The sequence below is a fragment of the Epinephelus lanceolatus genome, chromosome 16, assembly GCF_041903045.1.
Source record: "Epinephelus lanceolatus isolate andai-2023 chromosome 16, ASM4190304v1, whole genome shotgun sequence".
Taxonomy (NCBI): Eukaryota; Metazoa; Chordata; class Actinopteri; order Perciformes; family Serranidae; genus Epinephelus; species Epinephelus lanceolatus.
In genome coordinates, this window is record NC_135749.1 from 22,971,176 (window position 1) to 22,999,175 (window position 28,000).

The 28,000-nt window shown below is 42.5% G+C and overlaps 3 protein-coding genes across 6 annotated transcripts in view; 1 reads left to right on the forward strand and 2 right to left on the reverse strand.

Moving 5' to 3' along the window:
- Positions 1-8,580, reverse strand: part of cgnb (cingulin b) — a 32,096-nt gene extending 23,516 nt beyond the window's left edge. Inside the window, exons 1-4 of one of the 3 annotated variants that reach the window (XM_033636670.2) lie at positions 8,406-8,580; positions 829-1,954; positions 654-748; positions 495-564 (exon numbers count right to left, since the gene is read on the reverse strand). In XM_033636670.2, coding sequence (XP_033492561.2) covers positions 495-564; positions 654-748; positions 829-1,938 — 1,275 coding nt within the window. In that variant the 5' untranslated portion in view covers positions 1,939-1,954; positions 8,406-8,580. The remainder of the gene's footprint in view (positions 1-494; positions 565-653; positions 749-828; positions 1,955-8,405) is intronic. The other 2 variants (XM_033636669.2, XM_033636671.2) reach the window with 2 other exon arrangements.
- Positions 8,581-10,428: 1,848 nt separating this feature from the next.
- Positions 10,429-15,688, reverse strand: pygo2 (pygopus homolog 2 (Drosophila)). Of its 2 annotated transcripts, XM_033636684.2 has the most exons (4): positions 15,479-15,688; positions 14,671-14,734; positions 14,002-14,054; positions 10,429-13,828 (listed from the first exon to the last, which is right to left on the reverse strand). In XM_033636684.2, exons 2-4 carry the CDS (start codon positions 14,720-14,722, stop codon positions 12,155-12,157), a joined length of 1,779 nt encoding a protein of 592 aa, XP_033492575.1. In that variant the 5' UTR covers positions 14,723-14,734; positions 15,479-15,688; the 3' UTR covers positions 10,429-12,154. The 2 variants fall into 2 exon arrangements, with proteins under 2 accessions (XP_033492575.1, XP_033492576.1); XM_033636685.2 differs by lacking the exon at positions 14,671-14,734.
- A 1,387-nt stretch (positions 15,689-17,075) lies between these two features.
- Positions 17,076-27,676, forward strand: LOC117263389 (SH2 domain-containing adapter protein E-like). Its single transcript, XM_033636693.2, has 6 exons — positions 17,076-17,998; positions 21,766-21,892; positions 24,278-24,514; positions 25,030-25,291; positions 25,586-25,705; positions 27,038-27,676. Exons 1-6 carry the CDS (start codon positions 17,489-17,491, stop codon positions 27,219-27,221), a joined length of 1,440 nt encoding a protein of 479 aa, XP_033492584.1. The 5' UTR covers positions 17,076-17,488; the 3' UTR covers positions 27,222-27,676.
- The last annotated feature ends 324 nt before the right edge of the window (positions 27,677-28,000 follow it).

Sequence of the window (28,000 nt, forward strand, 5' to 3'; positions counted from 1 at the left end):
ACGTCTGGACCTGGGAGTTGTAATCCCACTATTGGACCACTACCAAAATTGGCCTCTAGACCGGGCACTTCCTGGGGGCCTGGACAAGAAGCTTAAGCACTACTCACGTCTCACTTATGTCTCGCTTTCAGTGGGGATTCCCAGTAAATCTGAGTTATTAATATGTTAAAAAAAAATAATCTCAATTCAATGGTCCACTTACAAGTTTTGGTGCTTTTAACCACATCTCATGGTCTTCATCACTTAACTAGCTCAGGTTTAATCATGTGATTTAAGGAACACACACACACATTGTTGGGCACTGAAAGAAGGATGGTTAGTGGACCTTTTCTGTTCCCAGGGTTAAGAATGAACTGGTTTGTATCAGTAGCACACAAATACATTTTATTGCCAATGCTATATTTTCTAATTTAGTAAGTGTACATGCATGGAAAAATACCTCACATATACTGCATGCGGTAAAAAAAAATCCTGGACTTTAGTGTTTGTCGTACCTTACAACTGCTGGTTGTCTCGTAGACAAGGTTGACCTTCCTTTTGAGTGACCCCTCGCTTTCACTGGTGCTGATCAGGAAACAGTGGAGAGGGTTAGATTGTAAAAACAGAAACAATGACTCTTACCATTCAGTATATCATGCTTGTAGTTTATTTACCCATCTTTAAGGATGTTGAAAATAGCTTGCTTGACTTGAGCTTCCTCCCCATTGATGATGTCTTTGCTCAGGCTCAGGCTCCTCGGAGTTATCTCCTTCAAATGAAGAGTTCACAGAGTGAAAAAACAGACACAAAATGAAGAGTATTAAATATCTCACAGTTGCTGGTACTTACAGGCTTTTTTGCCACAGCTGGATGGGTGTCCGTGGCAACAAACTTCCCTGGTGATTTAAAGCTCTGCTTGGGGGCCTCGAGTGCCGTCACCTTGGAAACAGATGCAGGGCTGGTTCCCAGGCTGCCGCTCGCTGGGGCAGATGATGCCAACAAATACGGGGAAGTAGACAGAGGGACAGCGTAGGGATTCATGGTTGGAGAGCTGGAAGAGGGAAACTCGGGCTGGACATCCTTTCGAGCATCGAGACTTCTCGACCGCCTGCGCTCGTCAAACCGGAGCCGCTGCCTCGCTCCAGAGCGGCCTCTCGTCTGTGGGCTGCCTGGCGTCCCACTGTTGAACTTATTGATGAGCTTGTTGATGGGGGCCAGGGAGTTGGTGTCAATTGCTGGGATGGGCTCCTGGTTAGTTGATGCTGGAAGTTTTGGTAACGACTCTGAAGGAGAATCTGTGCTCTGTTTTTTCACACTGTATCTCCCCAAAGAGCCGGTGTAGCCAGAGCCAGTTTGCTTGACCCCTCTGGGTCCCACGCCATTTAATCTGACAGGTTTCAGCCCTGCTTCGTTGTACTCCTCATTACTAGTCCTGTCTCTGTTTTTCTCTGCTTGGCTGACTCTTGGGGGTACAGCTTTTGACCTCTCTCCCTGTCTGCCAGCTCCACCCTCCTCCTCCCCTTGTGTTCCTGCTTGACCGTCCCCTGGAGGTCTTTTATGAGGGCTCCCAAAAATCTCCCCAACCTCATCCTCTGTTGACGAAACAGGGGAGCGTGCTGTATTTACAGCAGGGCCATATGGGTTTGTTAATTCTGCTGGTTCTTCGTTCATTTTGGGGAGGCTGTTGCAAGGTGAAGGTGGCCCCGAGCTGGGGGTGGGAGTGTTCAGCTGAACTCCATAAGAGTCACCTTTCTCGCCATCTTTCAGGACCACATAAGGCTGTCCAGAGATTCCCTGAACGTGCACAGCCACCCCGTACTTACTGGAAGGAGGGGTTGCACTGGTGTTCCCTTTGGATTTATCTGTATAGCCTCCGCCTGTGTCATGGAGGTCCTTAATGAAGCGGATCTGAACGCCGTAATCCACAAGAGGCTTCCTGTCAGTGGACAGAGTGGTCATGCTGACTTCCTGGTTTCTGCACAGACAGGGAAAAAAGAGAAAATGCAAATCAGGTGAATAAGTTATGAAAGAGAACACTGAAAATAAAAGTCCCCTTTTTCCCCACGATTCAGACCTGCAGATGATTACACTCTCTGACCCTTTGTTTCAGCTGTAAAGATGTGCATAAGCCTTTTTTGCCTTTGCTGTTTCCAGGCTGTAAAATAAGTAAATGCTTCCTAATTCAGATTCCTCCTTTTAACCTGCATGTGTCACTCCTTCTGCCCAGGTGGAGTTACTCTGACTCGGCCAACATATCAGATTGCTGGTACACCTTGATGAAGCCGACACCTTGTCTCACTGCTCCACAGATTTAATTTCTTTTCAACCAGAATGAATTCTATTTATGTCGAGATAAACATGCCAATGGGGCAGTGAGAACCTCTTTGTACGGGTCGAAACTTCTTTTTCCAGAGGGTGTGCTCAGAGGGCATGGAAACAAAGAGTAGGAATGTAAGTGGGTGTGTGAGACACAAACACATGAGCTAATCAATATGTTGCCTCTAATTTACATAGGCATGCTGACTGTGTTGTTTTCATCCAATATTTATTCATGAAAGAGCTTTTGGTATTTTTAAGTATTCAGCTGGAAACCAGAGAGAAATCTAAACGTCTTTTGACTTTGATATTATGAAAACAGAGAAACGACTGGACCTTCTGTTCTGTGTAAGTGTGAGAGTGGGTGAATTGACATAAGGATATATTTGCACTACTGGTGGCCACACACACATTGTGCTGTGTTTTACTGACTTTAATATTGTGTTAAAGGGGCATTCCACTGATTTTATACACAAAGGTCAGTTTACTCATCATAACGTGTACTACTTGACCTATGATAAAAGTTGTTAAATGTCATCGGTGTGTCTAGAGGAGATTTCTAAAGTCTGAGGAATTAACCCCAACGATGTCACCTGAGCAGTCTCAATTTGGGCCTGATTTATGGTAGAGAGCTCAACACTTTTGATGAGTGTTGCTCAGGGGAAATTACATATTTTCGGCAGAACAGTGTGTTGCTCAACACTTTCCTTTCATGTGTGCACCTGGAGAATTTTCTTATGTAGACACTTTGTCGCGCAATGTGACTGAGTCGTCACCCTGAGTCATATACACCCTGTAGCTTCCTTGTTTAGTTCAACGGACACACTGACCTACTTTTCTTGTTTTTCTTTCTTGTTTAAAATCTCTTCCTCTTCAATTAACACTTTGATTTTATCAAGAACTTAAAATGCAAAACGATACAAACTAGCACAAATATAGATACAAAACAAACAACTGTCAGAAGGATACTGGTCAGGATGATTTAATGTATCAACCCAGCTGGAGAAAAGCATCTAGTTACCATGGAAACGAATGAAACCTTTGGTCAAAGCATAAATTGAGAATGTCGGGCAGCTTTTTAATTTCTGTCAAACGACACTCATCACAAGTTGAATGCCCTACCATGAATCAGAATTAAAGGTATACAGTGCGGTATTGTCTGTAAATATGCTCACCACATGCTACACTGTTTTGATGTTTTGCCGTGCAATATTTGCATTTCTTTACAATGTTATGTCTTTTGGATGCCTGCTGCTAATGGTCTGGTGCATGGTCGCTACCTTTTTATAAAGTCCCAACCTCACCTGAACGCGGTGGGGTTACACACCTATCAATGTCATGAACACAGAAATGAAGAAGAAAAAGCGAACATACAGACCGCCGAACATACATAGGCCTAATCCTGCACAGTGTATCTTCAAGAAAGTGTAGAAGAAAGTCTGCATTTGGGAGCATGGTGCTTGTTGTGTGACAAGACAAACTAAATGCTGCTATTTGTTACATGATGGGAAATGTAGGATCCAATGTTTCTGGAGCGTGACCCATACTGTTTTAAAAATCAGGACATCTTGAGGTCTATTGCTTCAGTTTTTAGCATTCTTTTGTCTGATGTGAGTTCTTCATCTATATAAATGCATCAACATCCAATCAAAATACGTAGTTATACAGAAAACATCAAACCAGTATGTGTTTGGAATTTTTGCTTGAAATAAGACTAAAATGATTCATCAAAAATATTTGCTGATTAATTCTCGGTTCATGGGCTCAGTATAAACAACTGAGTCAGCCAGAATGTTGGTAATATAACCTAATCATGTCCACCTTTTGCTCTGAAAATGAGCTTGGTGATGAACACGATGAGAAGGTAATACTCCTCCCATTGTCCAGGCTCTGTGGAGCATTAAACACTGGGGGCTATGTCAGGAATGGGCCTCCCCTCTCTCTTTTCTCTGCCTTTGCCAGAGTCTCCACCAGACTTCAGAGTAGACCCACTCAGGCGTAGACTGTTTACTTTGAGCTGTGCAGGCACACACACCGGCTCAAGCGTATGCATATACACACATCTGAAAGGGTGTGCACAGACATGGGCACGAACCTGCTGTGCATATGGTAGCAGATAGTTGATCTAACAAGGGTCGCTGCTTTTCAGTGGCAAGAAAGTACTAAGTAACTTAAAACACTTCTGTCGTTGCTGCCACATGATCACATGAAAGTTATTTCTCTAAAACTAAGTCATCTTTGTATTTAAGCACTGCTAAAGCTGATTTTGTTTTCACAGAGCTCACCATCGTCCTTCAACTCCAATCTGATGTGACTCTCTCTTACAGGAATTAAAATGTAACCGACCCTGCCTGACCGCTGGTTATAGTGTAACACAAAGCACCTCGACTGGCATTGAGGTTAGTTTGGTGAATCAAAGTCAGCCTTTGTCTTTCCCAAAAACATTCTTAGGATTCCAGACATTACACTCGGCATTGCGCGTGGTTTGCATTTGTATTAATAAGGACAGATTAAGAAGAAACTGAGAACTAGGGCAGCGCTAACTGTAAAGCCTACACACACGGAAAACTGTCCACATAGGCAGTAAATAAGAGACTCATTAAAAGACGACAAACTGGAGACTAAAAATACAGCGCAAAACAAATTAATTCCCCCGATTTAACATAACAAACAGACCAGGTTGGTAGACCATGGTGTACTCCAGACATCAAAACAATCTGAGGGTTAGGAAGGGGGCAACTCCTCAGCTTTGTTTTGAAGTCTAAAAAAAAAGGATTATATGATCATCTGTTGTCAGGGAGCTCAGCTCTCACAGCTACTGATATCTGGTCACACGGAAAGCTCCCAGGTGTAAATACGCTCCTTTGGTAAATACAGATTTCAAGGCTTAGCTGTTGTTCAGCAACCAGTAGCCGAGCACTGCTTGGTGACAACTGCTTCACCTTGTGCTCTTTCTTGTCACAAGGAATGGCTGTGTCAACAGAGACAGGAATGTCACCAAACGGGACGATCTGCCATCACTCTCCCCTTTCTCCTCACCCAGCTCATTTTCTCTCACCCTGTTCCTGCACCCTCCTTTACGTCCTACCGTCTGATCTTCAACTTTCTCCCACAGTGTCTGTTGCCCTTGGGGATCTGAACAAGAAGAGCTACTTTGAAGCAAGGGCTGTGAGATTTGGTTAAAATCGGTGTCAGTAGACTTTATACTAGATTAGTTGATTTATCAGTAAACAGAGAAGTAATTGGAAACAATTGTTTAAGACCTTTTCCAAGCAAAATCTCAAAACTTTCACTGGTTCAACCCCCGAAAAATGAAGATTTCCTGCTTTCCTCTGTTTTCAGATTCATGTAAATTGAATATCATTAGTGTTTGGACTGTTGGTTGGACAAAACAAACAATTATGACACATCAACTTGGACTCTGACAGTCTTTCACTATTTCCAGATATTTTATAGCCTATTGATAAATTAATCTATAATCGAAATAATCATTAGTTTCAACCCTAATGAACATGTTCCTGAAATTGATTTGATTTGAGTCATAATATATGCACATAATATAAAATAATCTGATGTTCACTGTGATTACCTATGTTTGAGTATGATGCATTACATCAGATGTAAATCTTAACACATGCAAAACAAACCTGACTCAAGTAATGTTAATTTTTTTTAAAGGACCTCTGTACGGTATTCAGAGAAAACTCTGATTTAGAGGTTGTCTGCACATGGCTCTCAACATGAAGGTTGCCATGCTGAGGCAGCAGCTCGCACCTAACAGTGCTAACAGCGTGAGCAGTGCCAGTGCTGCGTTCCGTTAACCTTGGAAGTTGGAGGTTGGAACTAGGAATGACGTCACATCTGAGTTGATCACGTGCCAGTACAAGTCGGAAAACCAAGATGCTGGTACCAGTTCAAGCGAGGTTAGCCACTGTTAGCAATACTAGTTGGCAGGAAAGCATAACGCTGTATTTTGCGCATACAAACACCATAACAACATGCGCAGTTGGACAGGGCTGTGTATAAGACTCTTTTAATGAAACACTGATAAGACGGAAGTGCTAATAAACTGTATATTACTACAGATTTCACTACTGTTGATGCCTGGGACAGCCATATTGGATTCTGAGGTTAGGGTTGCTGAGGTTCCTCCAACCATCCCAGTCGGAAATCCGACTTCAGGGGACGTTCCAGTTGAAATTTGTGACTAGCGATGCAGAAATCCCAACCACTCAGTGCAAATGGAACGCACCATAACAACCGCAACAGTGCTGACAGAGCTAACGGTGTTAACCTAGGTGGTAGGGGCTGGAGGGTGGAGGCTACGCTTCTGCAACGATGCCGTTCGTTATCAGTGGTAACTGCCATCAGAATCAGAAATACTTAATTTATCCCTGAGGGGAAATTATTGAGTGCAATGCAGAGTGGTGGCGATAAGCTAGCCAGTGGAACACTCACATGCACTAACACGCACGCACAATGAACAGAGCAGGGTTGCAACGGTATCAGATTTTAATGGTACGAGAACTGTCTCAGAAAATATTGTGGTTTCACGGCATTACAGAATTTATATTGTTATCAATCACAATGACCCATTAAGGAATGAAAATGGAGGGGTTATTTACAGTTAAACAAACATTTTATTACTATAATTGAAACTTGACATTATGTTGTTAAGGGAAGTACTTAAAATAACTAAAATCAAAGGGAGATTCTCCATCCAATTGCATTTTTTTTCAATATCACAGATGAGCAAATGAACACGGTATGTTAACCGTCAACTCTTATATCATGGTATACCTTGAAACCGGTATATTGCAGCAACCCTAGAACAGAGAAACTAGGATTACAACACACGCAGCGGTAGCATGACTTCATTCTCTGCCCAGAACTCCATTACTCAGCTAGATCTTTACAGAGCAAGTAGCTGTTTGTTGCTATATAAATGCTCTGAATGTCATATAGAGCTCCTTTAAGTATATTATCCTTGGAATAAATAATTCAGATAGCAGAATTTTGAAACAATCACACTATGAACACATCACCATTCAATTCCAGTCAAAATCAGTGCATACTAAACTACCACCCAGCATTGTTTGATATCTAAAACATATATTTTAAATACATAACATTTGCTCCTGGGTGAGTACAGTAAAAACAGAAAAGCCAAACTACACACATTATAGTGACCTGTACTGAGGGCTGTGCTGGAGAGGCAGATGCAGTTTCTCTTGTGTACAGTATCAACAACATGCAAACACTTGTCCCACATTGAAGGCACGTGTTTACCTAAACATCTCCAAATGAGCTTGAAGCGTGCCCCCGAGCACAAAGTTTATGTAATGATTATTTCTGGAGCAACTTATGTTAAATGTAAGGCAACAGGCAACACAAACACCTTCCAGCAGCTGGTGAGTTGTAAACTATAATGTTGGCAAGGATATGAGGCACTATCACAGGCTTATCTGTTTATCCCGGAATCACAGCCACGTATCAAACCAACACAGTGCCTGCGTTGTGTTTTATCTGCAGGTGTGACATTATTTAAACAGCTTGACTGATAAAAAATATCACTTACATATTCATATCAATAACTTTATTCAGGGGAAGCCATATGAGTAGTAGAGTAACCCCCCTGTGTTTGCTACCTGTCTGCTCCGGGATTAATTGCGTCACACCCACCTGTCCGGTCAGTCAGTATCGGTGCGCGTCGAAACCACCAGGTTGTTTCCTCGCGCCAGTGGGACCACAAGCCGGGTAACAAGGTAAACAAGCCAAGCACCTGCCCCCCATCCTATTTGAAGCCTTTACCTGCTATAATAACCCCTCATATCCTCTTTGCGCCGCGCAGTCAGATCCAATTATAGACAGCAGCGGAGCGCACACAGCTGAAAGCCAACAACAAAAGGACCGATGCTCGATCATTATCGTGAGCAGGAAAGCTGAGCACGGGAAGACGGCTGCCAAATCCAATCACAAAGCCACAGGTGTCCACCTCTGCCTGTCTGAATGCTATAAAACGCCCGCTCAGCACATCGGGGCTCGCAGCACTACACTTTCCCCACTAAAGTAAACGTACAGTAAAACAGCTGTGTGAACACTTAGTGCACCTGCACGGATGATCCAGAGATGTTCCTCCGTCCTCAGCCACAGCTCCTGTGTCGGTGCTCTCAGCAGCAGCAGCAGCAGCAGCGGCAGCGGCGGCTCTGTACTGTGTTGGTGGGATGGGAAGATGTTACTCAATGAACAGAGGACACCGGGAAATTTCTCCCCCGCTACCAGTGCAACCTGTTGCCAGCACATCGGATAGTCATCGTCCCGCCTCAGGACCGATTTCATTGGTGGGCGGCTCCCCGAGGAGGCGGTGCCTGCTGGGGGCTCAGTTTCATCTCTGTGCACACACATATGCATTAATACAGTGTGTGTGCGTGTGCGCGCGTGTGAGCCATTTCTACAGAGGCGTTGGGAGAAATATTTTATCAATCAGTTTTGAAGTGTTTGCATGGCAGTATCGGACTATAATCTTATCCAACACCAGTGCAGAGCAGGAGAAATGCTGATCACTGCTGAGGCTAAACTAATGACATACTGACAGGAACATGGTTATTCCAGTTAGTTTACATTGTTGTTTAGTTTGTAAAGCTACACTGAAGCCTGTATGCCCATTGAGTTACATTTTTAACTATGTCTATAGAGTATAATTGAGCTTTTAAGATATTTTGCTCTTTGTCATATGACCTATAATAAATCATCTTACATCATCTGTACATATATAAATATATGTATATCGAAAGGCTACTAAATGTATAACATCACTGTTAAGGGTATCATTTGTGTCTAGTTTTCTGGAAAGAAGAATTGTGTGATTTGCTACTATAATACAGGCAAAATAGAGACATAATTGGGGACAATAACAGGGTTTCTACACCTTAAGGCAAGTCATATTTAATACTTTTATATGGTACTTGGATTTAAATTTAATTATTATAATTCATTTTATTATTATTATAAATTTAAGACCAATTACAATGACTTGAATTGAAAAGAGAGTGAAAGCAAAAGGAAAAGAACCGGCAACAATTACTCAGGGTTAGGGACAAATTTTTTTGATGTCAAATATTTTGAGCACAATGCAACCTAAAAACGATAAACTACTTCCCCAGTCTTTGTATTTTTAACACTTCTGCAAGACTGATTTAAGACATCTTTAATATCAATTAAGGCCTTTTTTAAAGATTAAATCAATGCCTTTTAAGGCTTTTTACAGATCCATGGGAACCCTGACAGAGAAATTCTCTTGAGAGAACAGCTCCAAGGTATATATTTATCATAATTATTTATCTCTAGAAGCCTCACTAACCACTATTGATCTTTTGACAATTCATTTTTGTATGTTCACCTGACCTGTGATATGATCAAAATTTTCTTAGTTATGCTATTTTAACATTTAATTGTAATTAACTTGAAGTGTACCAACTGAACACTGTCTCTACTTTGCATACAATTAGTGCCAGATTACTTTTTTGTTCAGGAAACTTTCTTGGAAACTATTAGGACATTTTAAGAATTTACAGACCCATGAAATCAAGTTTTACTTTTTTGGACAGGTAAACAGCAGGCAGAATTTTCGGAAAAAACAAGACTCAGACAAAAGTAATCCCTCTCTTAATCATCACTTCTGACCCACTAGAGGTGTATTTTTCTGCAGAGACTCTGTCCTCTGTTTGTATTTCTGTCTAATTTTCTGTGTTAGGGATGTTTACAGGCATGTAAGCTCACAGCAGGCTGTAAGCAGCGAGCATCCAAGAGACACAACGCTGGGAAAAACACAAATATAGCGAGACAAAAATATTAAGTGAGAATGAATCTGGGTTTGAGTCTACAAACAGTACCTGACAATCCTGCATAGTATACCTTTAAAAATCCCAAGAGCTATTTCACAAAGCTTTACAAAACCGAACTGTTGCAAAATGTCTTAATCATTTCTTCAAATCAATTTTACAATAAACTGAGAAGAAACCTTTAAAGCAAATCACTGATGACCTAGGAAAAATTAACCTGTAAACACAGTTAATAAAAAGGTCATGTAGCTGCAACTCTTGAGCATTATGACAAAGAAATTACATTGTCATCTGTTTTGTTGGGTTTTCCAACCCTCATTTTAATACAACAATTAGCAAACAAATAAAAAATGTGAATAAAAACAGACATGGACAAGTACAAAAAAAATCTGTCTTTACTTCAGAGTTCAGTACCTTTCCCTTCCCCACCTGGTGTGGGACTCACTGGTTCCTCCGGGTTCCACCAGGAGGCACCAGAGCAGAGCAAGAGCACAGCACAAAATACCAGTACTCAATAAAAAAAGGAACAGCTGAGAGAGCAAGAAAAGAAAGGCAACTTGGACATTGAATAAAGAAAAATAAGGGAAGAGAGAGACAGAAGAATAGTTATAAACACCTTATACCGTGACAGAAATGTGAAAATGGGTATTGTTCGCTCTTAAGTTATTTGGTCTACTTCGAGGCCTCATGCAGTGCAGAGGCCAGAATATAAACATAAACAGATCAGACAGTTACTGCATTGGTTCACATGCACCCCCCGCCCCCACTCTTTTTTTGTCTTTTTCTTTTTTTGTAAAGGACTATGCACATCTGATATGACATGATGTCACTACTTGCTATGCCAACACCATCCAAAAGCACTGATTTCACAATTCATGTGTACTGCAGAGATAAAAAGAAATCGTTGACTCAAATGTACTGTATAAAAACCAAAATGTCATACTGTTTACAACCAAGACACGTAAGTTAAACAACTTATTATTTGTTCATTGGTCAACTCTGTGGCGTGTTCACAACTGATGGGAGCTCCAGACAAATGTTTTGTCCTAATATTTACAACTATTTCGGTGGTAAAATCCTCTCTGTGAGGTGTGGATGAAGTCTCGGCCAGGGTCTCCTTTGGATTAATCAGCACTACGTACAAAATGACAGAAACAAGATGTATGTGGCAGAAGTGTATGTATGTGTGTATGTGTGTGTGTGTGTGTGTGTGTGTGTGTGTGTGTGAGAGCAGGAAGAAAAGTTAAAAACTGTTTTTTTCTCTCCCCAAACACTTCTAAGCTGCAATATACTGAAGTATTTTTTCCATTTTCTTTAAATTCCTTGCAGTAAAAAGGCTAACAATGTGACAGGGCAGTGCTAGAATGAATCATTTTGATGGCAAATAAAGCTGTGAATCAATCCATGAATGAAACCCAAGTCCCTTTCAGATTTTCAGGCACTCTTTAAATTATTATTATTTTTTTTTCAATTTTAAAATTTTATATATCATGTCTGTTTTAATTTAAAGCCACAAAAATCAGAGTAACGCTGATGCTTTGAGTCATTGTGTCAATACACAGCAAGGGAATAGTTCAACAGTACTTTCTCCACTGGATTGTGTTTCAAATATCACTATAGTCATGTGGTGCATGAGTGTGGCGTGTCAATCACAGTCAGTGCGAGAGCGTCCGTGCCAGTCAGTCACAAAGTGTGAGGTAGTGTGTTGGTGTCAGTGCTTTGCTGGTTGGCAGGCTAAATGTCTTGAAGGACTGTGAACTTTAACATTCATCATGATTTGACTCCTTTAGGGGGGGAGGGGGAGAAAAATCAGTTACCAAGAGTCACTCAAAGTGCTATATATAAGCATGAATGTCAATGAGTGAGGTTCTGTGTAGTGAACAAGTAAAGGGCTAGTCAAGAGAAAGTTGGGCAAGTAGCTGACATGACACACAGGTCATTCAGTTAGATCGAAGCAAAGAATGTCTTTATTTGTCCTTTTATGATGCACCTCCACGCTGTTCTTTGTCATCCACTCCTCAACTCTCATTAGCTGCCACCAGCTGGCCTAATCCCTGGCGTACAAACACAGCCTGAATGTCCTTGGTCTTGATGCAGAAGTCACAGGCCCAAACGGCAGCGCTCTCTCGAGTCAGCAGCCCGTATGCTGGCTCTGTCAGGCCTGTGCAGTCACGGTGGAACCAGCGTTGGCACGACGCTTCGCACAAGATGGCGTCTTGATCGTCATGCACCTCTGCCATACAGAGGCCGCAGGGGAAGACCATCCCGGGGCCGCCGAGTTTTCCGGGGCCAGAGCCGGGCCCAGTCGAGGGGGCAGCGGGACCGGGGGGCAGGGGAGACTGGGTGTTTGGGGTCGAAGTGGAGTTAGACGGGGGATTGGGATTGCTGCCTGGAGTGTTGCCTCCGTTGTTGTTGGCCATGTTGTTCTGACCCGAATTGGGGGCCGCGTTTGGCATGGTACCACCAGCACCGGGAGTGTTGTTCTGCTGGTTGTACGGGGTGGAGCCGGGGGCAGAGTTAGGTGGAGTGGATTGTTGCTGCTGCTGCTGGGTAGAGCTGTTAGAGTTGGGGGTGTTTGTATTGCTGGGGGGTTGTAGCTGACTGGGTGGTGGATGTTGGGGCTGGCCTGATCCATTCAGGGGACCAGTAGGAGAAGAGTTGGGGTTAGGCTGTGGCGGTGCTGATGGAGGCTGACCAGGTGTATTGGCATTGGGCTGCTGGACATCAGGATGGCCAGGGAAGCCTCCTCCTGGCTGTGGTGGGCCAGAGTTAGGAGGAGGGCCAGGAGTTGTATTATTAGGAGGGGGGCCGTTGGGATTTAGGTTAAGCTGTTGCTGCTGCTGTTGTTGCTGCTGCTGAGGCCCAGGTGGAGCTCCTCCTCCACCAAAGTTCTTTCCGTCCTCATTGCCTGGCCCTGGTGGACTGGGGCCAGGGTAGGGCCCATCCTGTGAGGGAGGGAACTGTCCTTGAGGGGGCATACCTGGTAACCCTCCCACCATGTTGCCCCCGGGCCCACCACCCATTCCACCCATCATGTTCATCCCAGGACCCATGCCTCCTCCCATGGGAGGCAGGGGGCCGTGTGGGGGCCCCCTGGGGCCTCCACCACCAGGTAATGGTGGGCTATTAAATGGGTGTCCACCCTGTCCGTGCTGCTGCTGTGGAGGCATGCCAAACCGAGGGTGGGGTGGCCCCCCTCCTCCAGGACCTCCCATAGCTCCCGGAGACAACATGGGATTGAATCCTGGCCCTGGGTGCATGGGTGGACTGAAGTTTGGTGGCATGTTGAACTGAGAAGGGCCACCAGGGGGGAATCCACCACCCCCTCCTCCTCCGCCACTGCCGCCCCCACCGCCACCTCCAAAGCCAGGCATTCCTCCAAAGCCTAGCTGGTGGTGAGGTCCAGCGTTGGCTGGAGGGCCAAACGGTGGCCTCCGTCCAGGCTGGCCACCACCTGGTCCTCCCGGGCCTCCCATGAAACCCATGCCTCCGCCCATTCTGCCTCCACCGCCATACCCACCTCCTCCACCTGCGCCTGGGCTGGGAAGAAATGGAGCACCACCTGGACCACCTGCTCCACTGGGTCGAGATGGGGGCCCGAAGTCATCGTCGAAGGGGTTGGAGGCGACCAGGTGGTCCACCATGGGGGTAGGAGGGGGTGCAAACTCAGTGAGGTGGGAGAACCCTGCCGCCTGAAACAAAGGAGAAAAAAAACACACAGAATAAATGTGTTTTTTTATTGCTTTTGTAAGACCAAATAATTTAAATCCTCTTTTTTTGTCAGTCTTCAAGGTCCACTTGTCACATACTGAAAGAATGTTTACTTCATGTAACAAAATAATCAGATTTCAAAAACAAACTCTACCTGGTTGGTGGATTTCCTCGCCTTTTTCTTCTCTGGGCTCTTCATCTGTGAAGCTGAAATAATGAAATATGGAGGGAAGGGGTGGAAAGGGGGAAATATAATATTAGCCACGACAAAAACAGGCCTTCATGTCTCATGCTTTTGGTCCGCCACCAATCAAGCGCACCATCACATTTGGATTGGCCAATACCCCTTAGTGACAGAGTGGAGCAGCTTTAGACCTAGGGCCTCTTTTTCAAGTCCAACAGTTGAGATGGATTCAATGATGGGACATAGACTGGCATGAGGACAAGATGCTGAACATCCAGGCGCTATCATCACCAAGGTTATGAAGCCTTGAATCGCAAATGACCCAGGCAGACCAAATGACCCAGGCGAGAGGGAGAGAGGCCGCAAACAGAGGCAGAAGAGGTAAGGTCAATGAGAGAGACAGGAAAAGACGAAGACATGAGAACGAGGAAACGGAGTTGAAGGTACATTTATAGCAAGATAGACATGAACCCCGTTCACAGATCCACTCTGTGAGAAACAGCCACCACCGGAGACAGTCGTGAAGTTTACATATGGGGGAGGCGAGAAGGGATTTGCTAACAGCACCAGTGCAGCCCATTGCAGCGCAGTAATGGATGATTCCGATCTGATTGGGAGATGGGTGAAATAAATTCCTACCTTTGCTTCGTTTTCCGTGTCCCGCCAGTAGTCTCCCCGATTCGGCAGCCATTAGCTAATATGACTGTCGGTGAAGTGGCATATCACCGTGCATATGCAAGAAAAAAAAAGTTAAAAATGACGACGTCTTGAAGGCTATGAGCCGAGTAGGTGGATTCTGCCTTCAGGTCATGTCAATAACGTTAAAATGGTTATCATCACAGCAGTAACTAACACGTACATTATATAATAACGCCGGCCCAGGTCTGCAAACTCCTTTACAGCTGCAAATCTTTCGCCACGGTGTCTGTCACGCCGGGATTTGGTCACCAAATAAACGTCAGGTAAAACTGAGCTGGTCCACGCTATTTAGCACTAGTTCGTCTCCAGTTCCTACTGAGTGAGTCAAACTGGTTGCTTGCTACCTGGCTTGACTGCCAGCACAAGCAAGTTACAGAGCACCCCCTCCCTCTATGAATGATCACTTACAGATGTGTAGCAAAGAAGTCGACCAGCTAGCTAACGCAAGCTAGTTACTACCTTGGCTAACTAGCTAGCCACGTTACTCAATGTGGCTAGCTAGCAGCGTTGAGATTTCACCCAGCAGCGGCAACACTAGAACATTAATCCGAAACTGTTATTTCTCCCTCTACAGTCATTTGTGAACACGTGCATTTAATTCCACTTATCACAGCATTTATAAGATAAAGCAATCGACCATGTTTTGAAAACTGTTGTTTACTATGCTAACATTAGCTGGCTAGCTAACGTTAGCATGCCACTGAAGATAGCTAGCCATCTTGCAGACTGTCTTGGAAGCAAACTGTACCCTTTCTCCGTTGCTTGCTCTGCTGTCCTTTAAATTGAAACTCTCTGGTGTGTCATTGCCAGCAAACCAGTCCTCACACGGTGTATGCTTGTTGATCCACCATTCAACTATAATTCATTCAAAAACGCAAATTTTGCCATAATTATCATGGCCTTCTATCGCCACCGGACAAAGAGGGACAAGCAGGAGTATCGCGCACCATGGAAGGTTACATCTCACCGCAAACACGGGGGTGTCGATAAGTATACTTCATGAATATAAAAAGCATTTTCACATATAACCTATAAAACACAGATTGTATTGTATACTGCATACAATTATAATATTACTGTTTGGAAAAACTATGCGTATCACCGCCACCAAAAGTATTTTTTTCAACTTACAAAATTAGTGTCGTACCTTTCTCCGGTAAATATGGAGCAGGTCAGAACAGACCATTTCCCAACCATACTCTGTACAATTAAAGAAGGGGTGGACATTAATTAGACAACCAATTAGGCACATTATGAACTGACATTATGATTAATATGGAATTAACACCCAACATCATAATATGAACACACCTGTCAACTTCAATTTTAATCGTTATCTGAAAAACTTTAGCATGAATGGATAAACAGCTATGTACAGATGTTTGATCAACCATGCGCCAGAGGATAAATACAATTATTGAAATACCAGCATTTTGGAAGTTCTATAGACTGCAATTTCTCAATAGCCATTTAATTTGTATGTACGTATTATATTTTAGTTAGAACAAGGGTTGCATTAATTATAAAGCCAAATAATAATACAGGTTTTAATATCTGTGGTGGGTTTCATGGGCATGGGCATATCAGTCTCAAGTAGATTACTAAACTCCCCAAATGGTAATTTTACAATGCTGTTTACCAAGGGCATAGTACTTAATTCTGGGCCCCATGCAGAAGCTGTTTCTGTGCCCCTGTTTCTGTGTCTTTCTTGGGGAAAGACATACTCATTTGGCTTCAGTTGCATTTACTGACAAACTTAGTGCAATGATGGAAACCATTTTGTCCTTTAAGGCGTGAGAGGGACCCCAGAGAGCTTCCACTATTTTTTTTAGTCCTTCAACGGATTTATTCAGCCATTTTGATTAATTTATGACACTAATAAACAAAAGCCAATCAAAATCAAATGTTTCATCCAGGTTTTTCAAGGGGCCCCCTCCTACTGGGGCCCTGGGTAATCAGTCCCACCTTTCCCCCACTAAGATGCCCCAGTATTTGATTATTCATGCGTCAGAGGACAATGAAAATTAAATTCTCAATAGCAATTTTGTATATCATTATTACCGTAGTTAAAACAGAGGCTGCATTCATTATAAGCCAAAGAATAATACAGGTTTTAATATCTTTGGTGAGTTACCTATGCACAGGCCTGAGTCAGTCTAAAGCAGAATACTAAACTCCCCAAATAGTTATTTGTCCATGCTGTCCACAATTAAAGCTTATCACCGCCCACCGGTCCTGCCTCCCCCCTCTGAACTCCAGATACCCCCTCCCCTCTTTACTCCAGGCGCAGTCAGGAGCCTCATTGCGACAGTGGAGGGTTGTAAAAAGACCAGATAAGCCTCTCTGGGAATGGGACCACAAATCAGATGCAAGAAAAACTTTGCCTTCTTTCGGCTCTTCCAACTCCGAAGACATCTTTTCATCCAAAGGGAATAAAGTTTTCCTCTGAGCAGAAGAAGGAACAGGTGTAAGAAAACCACAAATGGGATAAAGTCGTTTTTTTTCTTTTGCCAAATGGGATAAGTTTTACCAGCATTTTTTTTAAGTTAAAAGTTTAGAGCCATTGACTTTAGAGAGCATTTATGACACTGAGGTGTGGAGATCCTGCAGTCTTTGCTCTATCCCTGAATAAAGCAACGGAAGTCTTTTGTTAGAAAGGCTGTGATTTCTAAAGGTGCGTCTCAGGGGCCCTGTGGTGTATGGCGCTAAAAGGTGTCGGAGCAGGCACAGAGCTTTATTGGTTTCCATCTGAGTTACAATGGCAAAGTGGTTCAAGGAGTTCCCCATCAATCTGAAGAATGGTACCGACAGGATCCGCTCAGCCTCCGAGTCAGGCTCACAACCCAGAGCCAATAAAGCCGGGCTGGTGGCCAGCATTGGTACCAAAACACCAGGCTCCAAAACGAGCCATCGCAAAAACTCGTCTAGTGACAACACAGGCGGAGGAGGTGGAGGAGTTGGGTCCCTCCTGTCCGGGAGAAACCGAAAGAACTCAGCCGTGGAGTTGAGCAGAAACGGTGTCAGCTCTGCGAAGGATGGCAAAGTTTGGGACACGCTCCTGTCTGGGAAAAGTCGCAAGAACTCCAAAGCGGAGCCGGTGTTTGAGGAGCAGCACAGACCTCTGAAAAGCTCCCCGTCTGCCAACGCTTACATCAACCGGCTGATCAGAGTGGACAAACAGGACAAAAGCCCCAACTTCAACAGCGGCACCATCACCAACCAAGTGGTACCTGAAGCAGAGAAACCAGCCCAGTGCAAGACAGAGACGGTGAGTTATCATTACAGTCTCAGCCTGACAAGATCCATTTGACTTCTGATGCTAAAGAAACAGTGTTGAGATAGTTTTATTATTGAGACATAGATGTAAATTCGTGGGTGACACAGGGGACACGTCCTATCAATACTTAAAGCATGTGCATTTGCCCCCTCCCTCAATAAATAAATCAAAGTATAGCCTGCTATGTGCTCTATTACTACTTGCACAAATGCATAGGTGTTGATTTCAGACATTTATTTTGTCAAACTTATAGACATTTATACTCTAAAATGATGAAGAAAAGGCACAAATTGGTGCCTTAAAAGATCACCACAATGCAGGAAATTTAGTGTTTGATGCTGCGTTGATACATCCGTGGGAATGAAACAGAGTAATTTTACGCCTACTCTGTGTATTTCTTTTACTTTATATTTCTACTGTACTCCATGTCAGAGGGAAATATTGTCCATTTTACTCCTTTATTTACTGGTTACCCTGCAGTTGGGGGGTTTGGGAAGCCCTCCGCCACAATATTCTGAGCATCAAAATCACTTAATTAAATGGAAATTTTCTTACTTTTGCATCAATTTATGGTGTAATTGTCTCTAATTTTGTCAAAATAAAAATTTATTTTGGGGCGGAGGCAGGGTGGGGGTACTGATGTATGTGTTCTACATATTAAGGGGGACGTGTCTCCTGTGTCCCTCCCGAAATCTACACCTCTCTTGGCAGTAAAGTAATTAAAACTAGCCGCACTTTTACCACCAGCCACATTAGTGATGCTTTCATAGTAATGTATCAATAATTACACTCTAATAACAGGCACTCTGTAAAATGACTGGGCTTCTTTTTCTTTATTTCATACATACATGTTATTTGGTTTTTATTTGGTATGTTACATTTAATTTGATGATAATACTCTGGAATCCAGAAGTTTAACTTGTGCACTCTTAGATTGTGTTTTTACCACAGAAGTAAAAGATGTGAACACTTCTTCCACCACTGATGATCATTATGTCATACTAATATGTTAATGGCACTGAAACATAACAATTTTTAAGTACATTTTGTTGCTATGGTGGCTGAATTTTACCTGATTAAAACCTGAAAATCTTAACTACTTAACTAAACCACTGATTAATCTTTAATGTTTAGATGTGAAATTATAACAGAATTAATTCCATCTGTGTCAGCTTCCCTTTACTCCAGCAGCAGTGTTACAAAAATAACATGTGGTGTCATCACTATTGTCGACAATGAACTAGCAAGAAGCTCTGAAAATTGATATTATTGTTTCAGTTTCTCCCCATTGTCACCACTATATCCATTGTGTCCACTCCTCCTATTCTGTCTCTCTATCTCTCTTTCTCTTCCTCTCCACCCCTTGTCTTTACACCCACCTCCCTCGCCTTGAATACAAAGCTGTGGTCAGACGTGAAGCCTTACCTTCCTCTCCTGTGTGTAATCTGGCTCAGTGTTCCCCTTCTCTCACCCCCCCTCCTCCCTCCACCTCATCCCTCTCTTTCACTATATTCAGGCCCCCTGGTGAAGAGGGCTATCATGTTATAAAAAGCATCGTGTCATTCGACACTCGGGTGCTAACCCAAGTCCCCTCCAGCCTGGCTTTGAAAAAAAAAAAAAAAGATAGTGAAGTAGTGATAATGGAGGGATGGTGAGAAAAAGAGACACATAAAAGAGGAGGAATAAAAATGGGAGTTTTATATTTCAGGAAGGGGGTAAATGCCAGTTCTTGATCTCAGATTCATGTTTGCAGCAGCTACTGTGGAGCTAACTGTGTGTTATATGTCTTAGTTTCCTTGTTAGTCAAGAATAAGACATTTACTCCACAGGTGTAGCTAACTGGAAGACTTTAACAAAGAAACAAATGTCTCTGTGTTGCAGTCTGCGTCTAAACTTCTCTAAACTAAACACTTCAGCAACGCTCTGAGTCTCAGCTTTTCAAGTTTTGGCTACTTCATTCAAACACCAACTAATGCCAACTTTTCCTTGGCAAGGGAGCTCGACTGGAAGTGATTAGAGAAAGAGACAACTATATTTTATGATGCGCCAATGTCTCTTTGCCAGTGGCTTGTAAAACAAACATGAAATTATATGGCACTGATAAGATGACGAGACAGTCAGACATGACTGGTGGAGCAGAATGGAGGTTGTGAACACAGAGATGTGAACAGAGAGGGCTTTACAACAAAGAGCTGATGAGGTGTCAGATATTCCTCTTACTGTCTGAAGCCTGCCTTGTAGTTTACAGCTGTTTGCTTTTTACCTGACCTCCACACTACCTGTCATGTTAAAAAAATGTTCATTTTGACTAATTTCAAACTGTAGCTTAATCAATCAGTTGATCAAAAACCAATTGGCAAGTATTCAGATTTTTTTTTTTTTCTACTACAAAAATCCGCTTCTAGCGTTTCAAATGTGAGGATTTTCTGTCTTTCTTTGCTATATCTGACAGTAAATTGAATATCTTTGGCTTTTGGACTGTTGTTTGGTCCAACAAGACATTTGGCAAAATACAATGAGCATTTTACACTACATTATCTAGACAAAATGATTGATTAATCAAAAGATAATTGCAGCTGCAGCTCTATTCTAAACTGGATTATATTTAACACTATTAATAATATAAAGGTAGATTAATGTAGCAAAATGTTTTCATACCATACAGGGACCCTGGAAATATCCATAGTCTTTCTTTGAGTAGGTTTGGTTAGATACACTTGTAGGATCTAGTCATAGTTCCCGAGATTGGTCTTGGTCTTGACATCAATTTTTGAAGGTCTTGCTCTTGTCTTGGACTCGACTGCATTTCTACTCAGTCTTGCCTTGGTTTCAGACAAAGAGGTCTCTGGATTTAATTTCAAGATAGGCCAAGACCACAACAAAGGACAATTTCCACAAATGAAATATACCTATGCAATGCCTTTTGACTGTGTTAGTGGCACATTTCTCATGGCACACTTATCCATACACATACAGTTTGGCAATAAAAGAGGTAAATGTAGGGGGATCTTCATTGTATGGGAATATGGATCTTTCAGACCAGTTTGATGAGTGTCTATGGTTTGTATGTTCCACAAGTCTTGTAATGGTGTCATGCAATGAATGACTCACACTGGTCTGGTTTTGGTCTTGTCGTGGTCTCAATGCAATCTGGTCTTGGTCATGACTTGGTCTCGATTTAGGTGGTCATGATTTTATACTGGTTAGATACTCATACTAGTACAACTTGGAGTAGCAGAAGCTCAACGAGTCAACAATTTTCCATCACTTTTAGGCATGCATGTCAACTTTCCTGCAGGTGAAGGGTGTTTCCTGCACTGTCAGCTTGTTGTAGTTGGTAGCAGTCTTTCTATCTCCTGGGAACTTCAGAAGTATTTGTACCCCTAGCAGGGCTGCAATGCTGATTATTTTTATTGTTGATTAATCTGTCGATTATTTTCTGGATTAATTGATTGGTTGTTTGATCTAGAAAGTGTTAGGAAATGGCGAAAGATGTTGATCAGTGTTTCCCGAAGCCCAAGATGACGTCCTCAAATGTCTTGTTTTGTCCATAACCCAAAGATATTCAGTTTACTGTCCTGGAGGAGGAAAGAAAATGGAAAATATTCACATTTAGGAAACTCGAATTGGAGAATTTGGACTTGGTTTTCTTAAGAAATTAGTAACCCCTAGTTGGGGAATACCTAAGGCCGCCTGACACAGTTTTAAGTATCTCATTTATGAAAAAAAAATGTATTTCACTGTATTTTTTGCTCCAGGTGATCATCCTTGAGGATTACGCAGATCCCTTTGATGCTCAAAAGACCAGAGAGCAAAGGGAGGCAGAAAGGATCGGGGAGAACGATGGCTACATGGAGCCCTACGATGCTCAGCAGATGATCACTGGTAAGGCTTTCATCAGTCTGCTCTTACTGCCTCCTCTTGTAGCTGTCAGCTGTGTGATGGAGAGAGAGAGCTGTGATATTTCATTCACTCCCTGAATCACTGAATCTGTACAGCTGCGTGAGCCCCTGTGTGAATGAATCCCATTTTCAGTCCCCGCGGGCCGAGCAGAGAGAACATGAACTCGCTCCCCGAGTGTTCCCTGCACCCCACGGGGTTGCCGTGGCAACTGTGCTGCGTTCGGACAATGGGTGCAGTTTCCTGCCCCTGCTTCCTCTTTCCTGTCTCTGTTTCCTGGTACTATTCTCTAAAAAGGAAGTTGCCCCCCCCCCCACCTCCTCTCGGACGCAGCTCTGTGTAACCCCCTATATGGACCTGTCTGACCATTTATCAAAACTTCCCAGCATCGAGGAAGACTGATGGTCCGCCGGCCAATCACATGCTCCCCTGACCTTTCATTCCATCACTCCATTGTCTTAACTAAAAGGGTTACACAATAGCCCGCTGTGAATGTGAAAATGTTTTATTGCCGTGCGCTCTCTAGTAGGTTTTACTTCAATCAGTGCCTGTGCTACTTCCAGGCCTCCTCAGAGAAGTCTACAGAGAATGTGATGATGTGGCTGAGTAAATTTATGGGGCTTAAATCATACTGAGGAAGTAAGCAAGAGTCTGATGTCACTGTGACTCAACGAGCAAAGCAAGGCAGCATTATTATGAACAATCTATGTCTCAGCTGACATCGTTTACCAGACTCAAACCCTGAATAATACCATAGTTTCACCATGATTCACAGGTAATGAGTTGCGCTGTACAATGCTCTGTTTGCTGTTTAAACAGAATGCTAGAAAAGAAGAGCGCAAATAGAAGAACTCGGTAAATATTAAAATGAAAATGAGGCATACAAGGGACAAAATAACGTAAGATAAATAAAATTGAAGTCTGACATGTAAAAACATATTGAGAGAACCCAGCAGCAGCACCAGTGTAACGTCATTCACAATTTGACATCATCATAGACCACTAGCTATAATGGCACCACGTTTATAAAGGGGTTAACAGCTGTAACAACTGGCTTTGATATTAGTTAATAAAGCCTTTACTATAATAATAATGATAATAATAATAACACAAATTTTTTAAGTGCCTTTCAAGTCATCCATGGAAACTTTACAACACCAGTTAAGACTGCCAGTACATATTAAAAGACAATGAAAAACAGTAATGATAATAACAAAGTACAACAACAACAACAACGGTAATGAAATATATAGAGAGACAAAAGAATGTACTCATAATAAATTATGAAGCACTAGAAAAAGGCTATTTTAAAAAGATGAGTTTTCAGTTGCGACTTAAAAGAAGCAACAGATGTGCAGTGGCGCAGACCCTGAGGGAGAGCGCTCCAGATGTTAGGGCGTTGTGTTTATGTTTTATGTTTTATATTATGTATAATTGATCAGTTTTAAGTCATTGATGAGAAGAACTTCTGGGAAGGACGGTTCAAACAAATCCCTTGAGTGATTATAACCACTTGTCTTCTGGAACAAAATATTTTGATTCACACTTTACTTAACATTTATTAATGAACATTCATAACAGCGTTTATGCCAAAGAAAAGGATAAACACCAGCAGATTGGTTTGTCACAACCTGACAACCGAAAATATGTTCGTGCAATTGATTTATTAACCACTGATGAAGCCTTTATATACAACTTACTGACCCCTTATAAGCAGTGTCTCATTACAAGTGGCATAATTATGGTTATTAAATCTTGCAGCCTGTTAATAATCTTGACTGTGACACCTTCCCAGTCCATGCTGTAGCTGGTTTTGTTCTGACGTTGACAGAAAGTTGATGTTCAGGTTGTCTAGAATATCACTTCAGGGCTGCTGAACTTCAGTGATAACTAAGTGTGAATATCCGAAGCTTCAGCATGACATGATGGGGATTTCAAGGTAGACTATTTTTTCTGTAAGTTATTAATAACTTTAATGCTGTGGGCCGGGCTGCATCATGAGATGCAAAGCAAGCACTGTACTACATTTGCAAGCTGCAAATAACCGTCTGCACTTCCTCTCACCTGTTCTTTTCAAAAGATAGTAATTTAAGTGCTTGAAGCAGGGGTCAGTGACTGGACTGAGGACACTGGCCTCATTTGTGTCTGACACTTCGAATACTGATTTAGACATCGATTACCATGGCAACAAATAAAAGGACTAGTGGATGTTGACTGTTCCAGTGCTTTTCATTCTCTTGTCTACGTCCTTGCCATTTACTGATGTAATGTTGCAGGTGACGTCACACATCACTCCTCTCCAGGTGGTGATTTCATACTCATCTCTCAGCACTGATTTTAATCTTTAACCCTTTGTTTTCCACCTGCAAGAGATCAGGCGTCGTGGGTCCAAGGACCTGCTGAAGGTGTGTGTGCTGATGGAGGGCAGTGAGGGAACGGTGGAGGAAGGTCAGCCTGCGCCCTTGCAGATATATGACATTCCATACGAAGGAAGTGGTGACGGGGACAAGACGGCGGTCACACGGCCTGAGCTGGACCCCCGACCCTCCACTGAGTACGAGCTGCCCTGGGAGTGGAAGAAGGAGCACATTGTCAGAACTCTGTCAGGTACATCAGACGTTGGTTACATCACATATTGGAGAACAAGCTCAGCACAGAGGAAGGTTTTGCTTCTGTGCAAACTGAATTTCCTGCACTTTTAAATTGTTAATCTTTTCTTATTTTTTATCTTTGTACCTCAAATAGAAATGCTTTAAAAAGCAACAAAAAGAAATACACCACTGACTTCAGGCTATCTCTTATTAAACTGTGATACTGGCAACAGTTTTGCTGAACTAGTAACCACTAACATTAATATAAAACAGCTCCAACCCTTGCTGTTCTCTGCCTTAGATCAATATGAAGAATATTTCTTAAAAATAACAACTCAGGCCTGCTCTCACATTTATATTTTATATGGTGCACAGACCAACAGCATACGGAATAACATCTTGCATGAATCATCAAACTGCTGTCTGTCTTCTTATTCTATATTTACTGGAGGCTTCAGCACCCAGTTCAAACTCCGTCAGTTGTTTCTTTACACGGATTCAAATCTTCTCTCGTCTCTCCTCTTCCCGCAGCACAGTTTGACAGCCCCGAACGCCAAACCAAAGATGAGACGCCTCACCCCACACTCACAAGGCAGCCGCAACATCCCCCAGCTCAGCCACAGCAGCAGCAGCAGCAGCAGCAGCAGCAGCAGCAGCATCTGAGGCAGAAAAGCTGGACCCAGAAGATCCTGCGATCCTCTCCTCCGACATCGTCGCCACCCTCCACACCCGGCAGCAACCCTGAAACTGAGGCCTGCTGTGTTGACCCCTCCCTGCCCCTGGATAAACAGAGGTGAGGAGGTGAAGTGATGCAAAGACCACGATGTGGGACGTCCCTGTAGATGCATAAAGCTTAGATATTTAATTCTGTTAGTTTTAAAAGGAATTCAAATATGATATATATCAGAATGTGTCTGCATGTGTTTCTTATTCTTGCAATAAAACTCACTCCCAGATTTTTAATAGATTTCAGCGTTACGTAAGAGTACAGCTCATTTCCAAGGGGTTTGTATGAAATGAGGTTCTAGAACTTGATCAGAAGCAGATGAAATTTACCCCCCCCCCCCACTCCCACCTTCTGCCTCAGCTGGTACCATGGCTGTGTGACGCGTCAGGAGGCGGAGTTTCAGCTGCAGTCCTGCAAAGAGGCCAGCTTCCTGGTCAGGAACAGCGAGTCGGACAACAGCAAGTTCTCCATCGCCCTCAAGTGAGTACAAACTGAAAGTGCAACAGTAGTGACTTAAAGGCTGAAATAATACTTTTTTAGTAGTTTTTAAAAACATTAAAATATATTACAGTCCAGTTGTAAACTCAGCAGATTAAAGAAATGTATGTCCTAGTTTATATTTTTTTCACATGTACGATAACTTTTTAAAGGCTAATGCTGTCTGTATATTCAATATTTTCCTTTTTGTCAACTATTCCCTCTAAAAAACAGAGCCAACAACTATTTCATCTTAAATCCAACATATACTGCCCTGCAGCAGTAAATACTTACTAGAGCACATCTGTTTATCAGTCCACAGATAAAAAATAGTCCCTCACAAATTCCCTGTTTGAGTTATGTTTGCTAAAAACTACAGTGCCCAGCTGTTATATGAAATAATTTAGCCTTTTATACAAAAGAAAGTATATTTTTATGACCACTTTTAGTAGTCATAAACATTTACATCTTCATGGGGAATGAGTTTTATATTTTAACTTTTTTTTTTTTTAACTTTATGTTAAAGGTGTACTTCACCCACAAAAAAAACATTTGTAAATCAGTTAGTCAGGCTGTGTTACCTTGAATTTGTGAGGAAAATTTTGACAACAGCAAACAAATTGATTAGTTGATTCATTTGGGACCAAGTTTAACAACAGCAAAACTATATCTAAACATCAAATTACAAACTCCCACACCACTCGTGCAGTGTAATCCAAGTCTCAGTTATCCAGTCGTATGCTCAGAACTTCCCAAACACATGTATTTTTGCAAAAAAAAATTTTTGGAATCTGGCTTTGAAGAGAGCATAGATAAGTTTTACTCTTGGTTCAATTTTAAATGTAACGTATAAGCATAAATGCATACATTTGGGAAGTACTGAGCATACAACTGGAAAAATGGGACTTGGATTATTCTGCTCCAGTTGTGTGAGAGAGTTTGTAAACTGATGTTTTGGTATAATTTTGCTGTTGTTAAATGTGGCTCCCAATCAATCAAATCAATGTGTTTGCTGTTTACCTTGGAGGCTGTGCACAAATTCAAGGTTACATGGCATTACTTATTGATTTATAAATGGCTATATTGTGGGTGAGGTATTCTTTTAATGAACATTAAGCACACTAGTAAGTGACATCAGTATGATCAAACTTGCATCACACAAGAGTAATTCCTGTTTTAATTTGACACAGACGATATGTTTTCATGACATATCTCTCAGGCTGAGAACACATATCAAGAGAATATATTATTATCACAGTCTTGCATCTGCTTTGAATTGTGTGTAAAATGTTTAAATTCTTGTCTCTCCTTTCCTCCCCTCTGTGTGTGACTCAGGACGAGCCAAGGCTGCGTTCATATCATCGTTGCTCAGACCAAAGAAAACGGCTACACCCTGGACCAGAGCAGCTGTGTGTTCCCCAGCATCCCAGAGGTGGTGCACCACTACTGCACTCAGCGTCTGCCTTTCAACGGCGCTGAGCACATGACTCTGCTGCACCCAGTGCCTCGCGTCCACTGACTCCACCCTGCCCCGGCTTAGGTATACAAAACAAACACACCCCTGGGCCTGCATGGACAAAATGTTTCCAAAAATCAATCGAGACCTCACCTCTCTGATCAATGTGTACTTCTACTGCTCTGTCTCGCTGTGTAACTTGACTGTGTGACCCTGCTTTATGTGTTATTTTTATTTGATGATCAGAAAACAATTGCAGCTCACTGTCTCTCTGGATGCTGTCTTAATTTTACTTTGATGTGCAGCTGATGCAAAACATCTAAGCTGCTGTTTTGCATGTGAACGAGGGGGAAGCACAGACGACGAGGCACTTTTAATGATGAAATGTGACGAGACCAAGACTCATACACAGATGTGATGTTTTAATTATCCAATGTGGCTCTATTAGAAGCTACACACAATATTTTTGTTGTTGTAACTAAGTGAAATTTACTATAAAGCATTTTGACAGAGTGCAACTCAGTAGTTTGCCGCTCTCTTTCTCCCTCTGGTGGATGTGCTGGTACACTGCACCAACATGCCAACACAAAGAATTCTCTTCTTTTATCAAAACTGATCTTTGGTAAAATCCATGCACAGAGCATATCATTACACTCATCAAGATGTGAACAAAGACCAGCTGTTTAATGTTTGTGCTCACAGCGTATTTCTAATTTATGCTCTTATACTTGTCAGTTGTCTGTAACCACTGCCCCTTGAGGTTTTCCTCTGTTTTACTGTGAATGAGGGAGTTGTTTCCACTGTATTATCTGCACTGTGAAGAGTGAGTGATTCACCCTGAT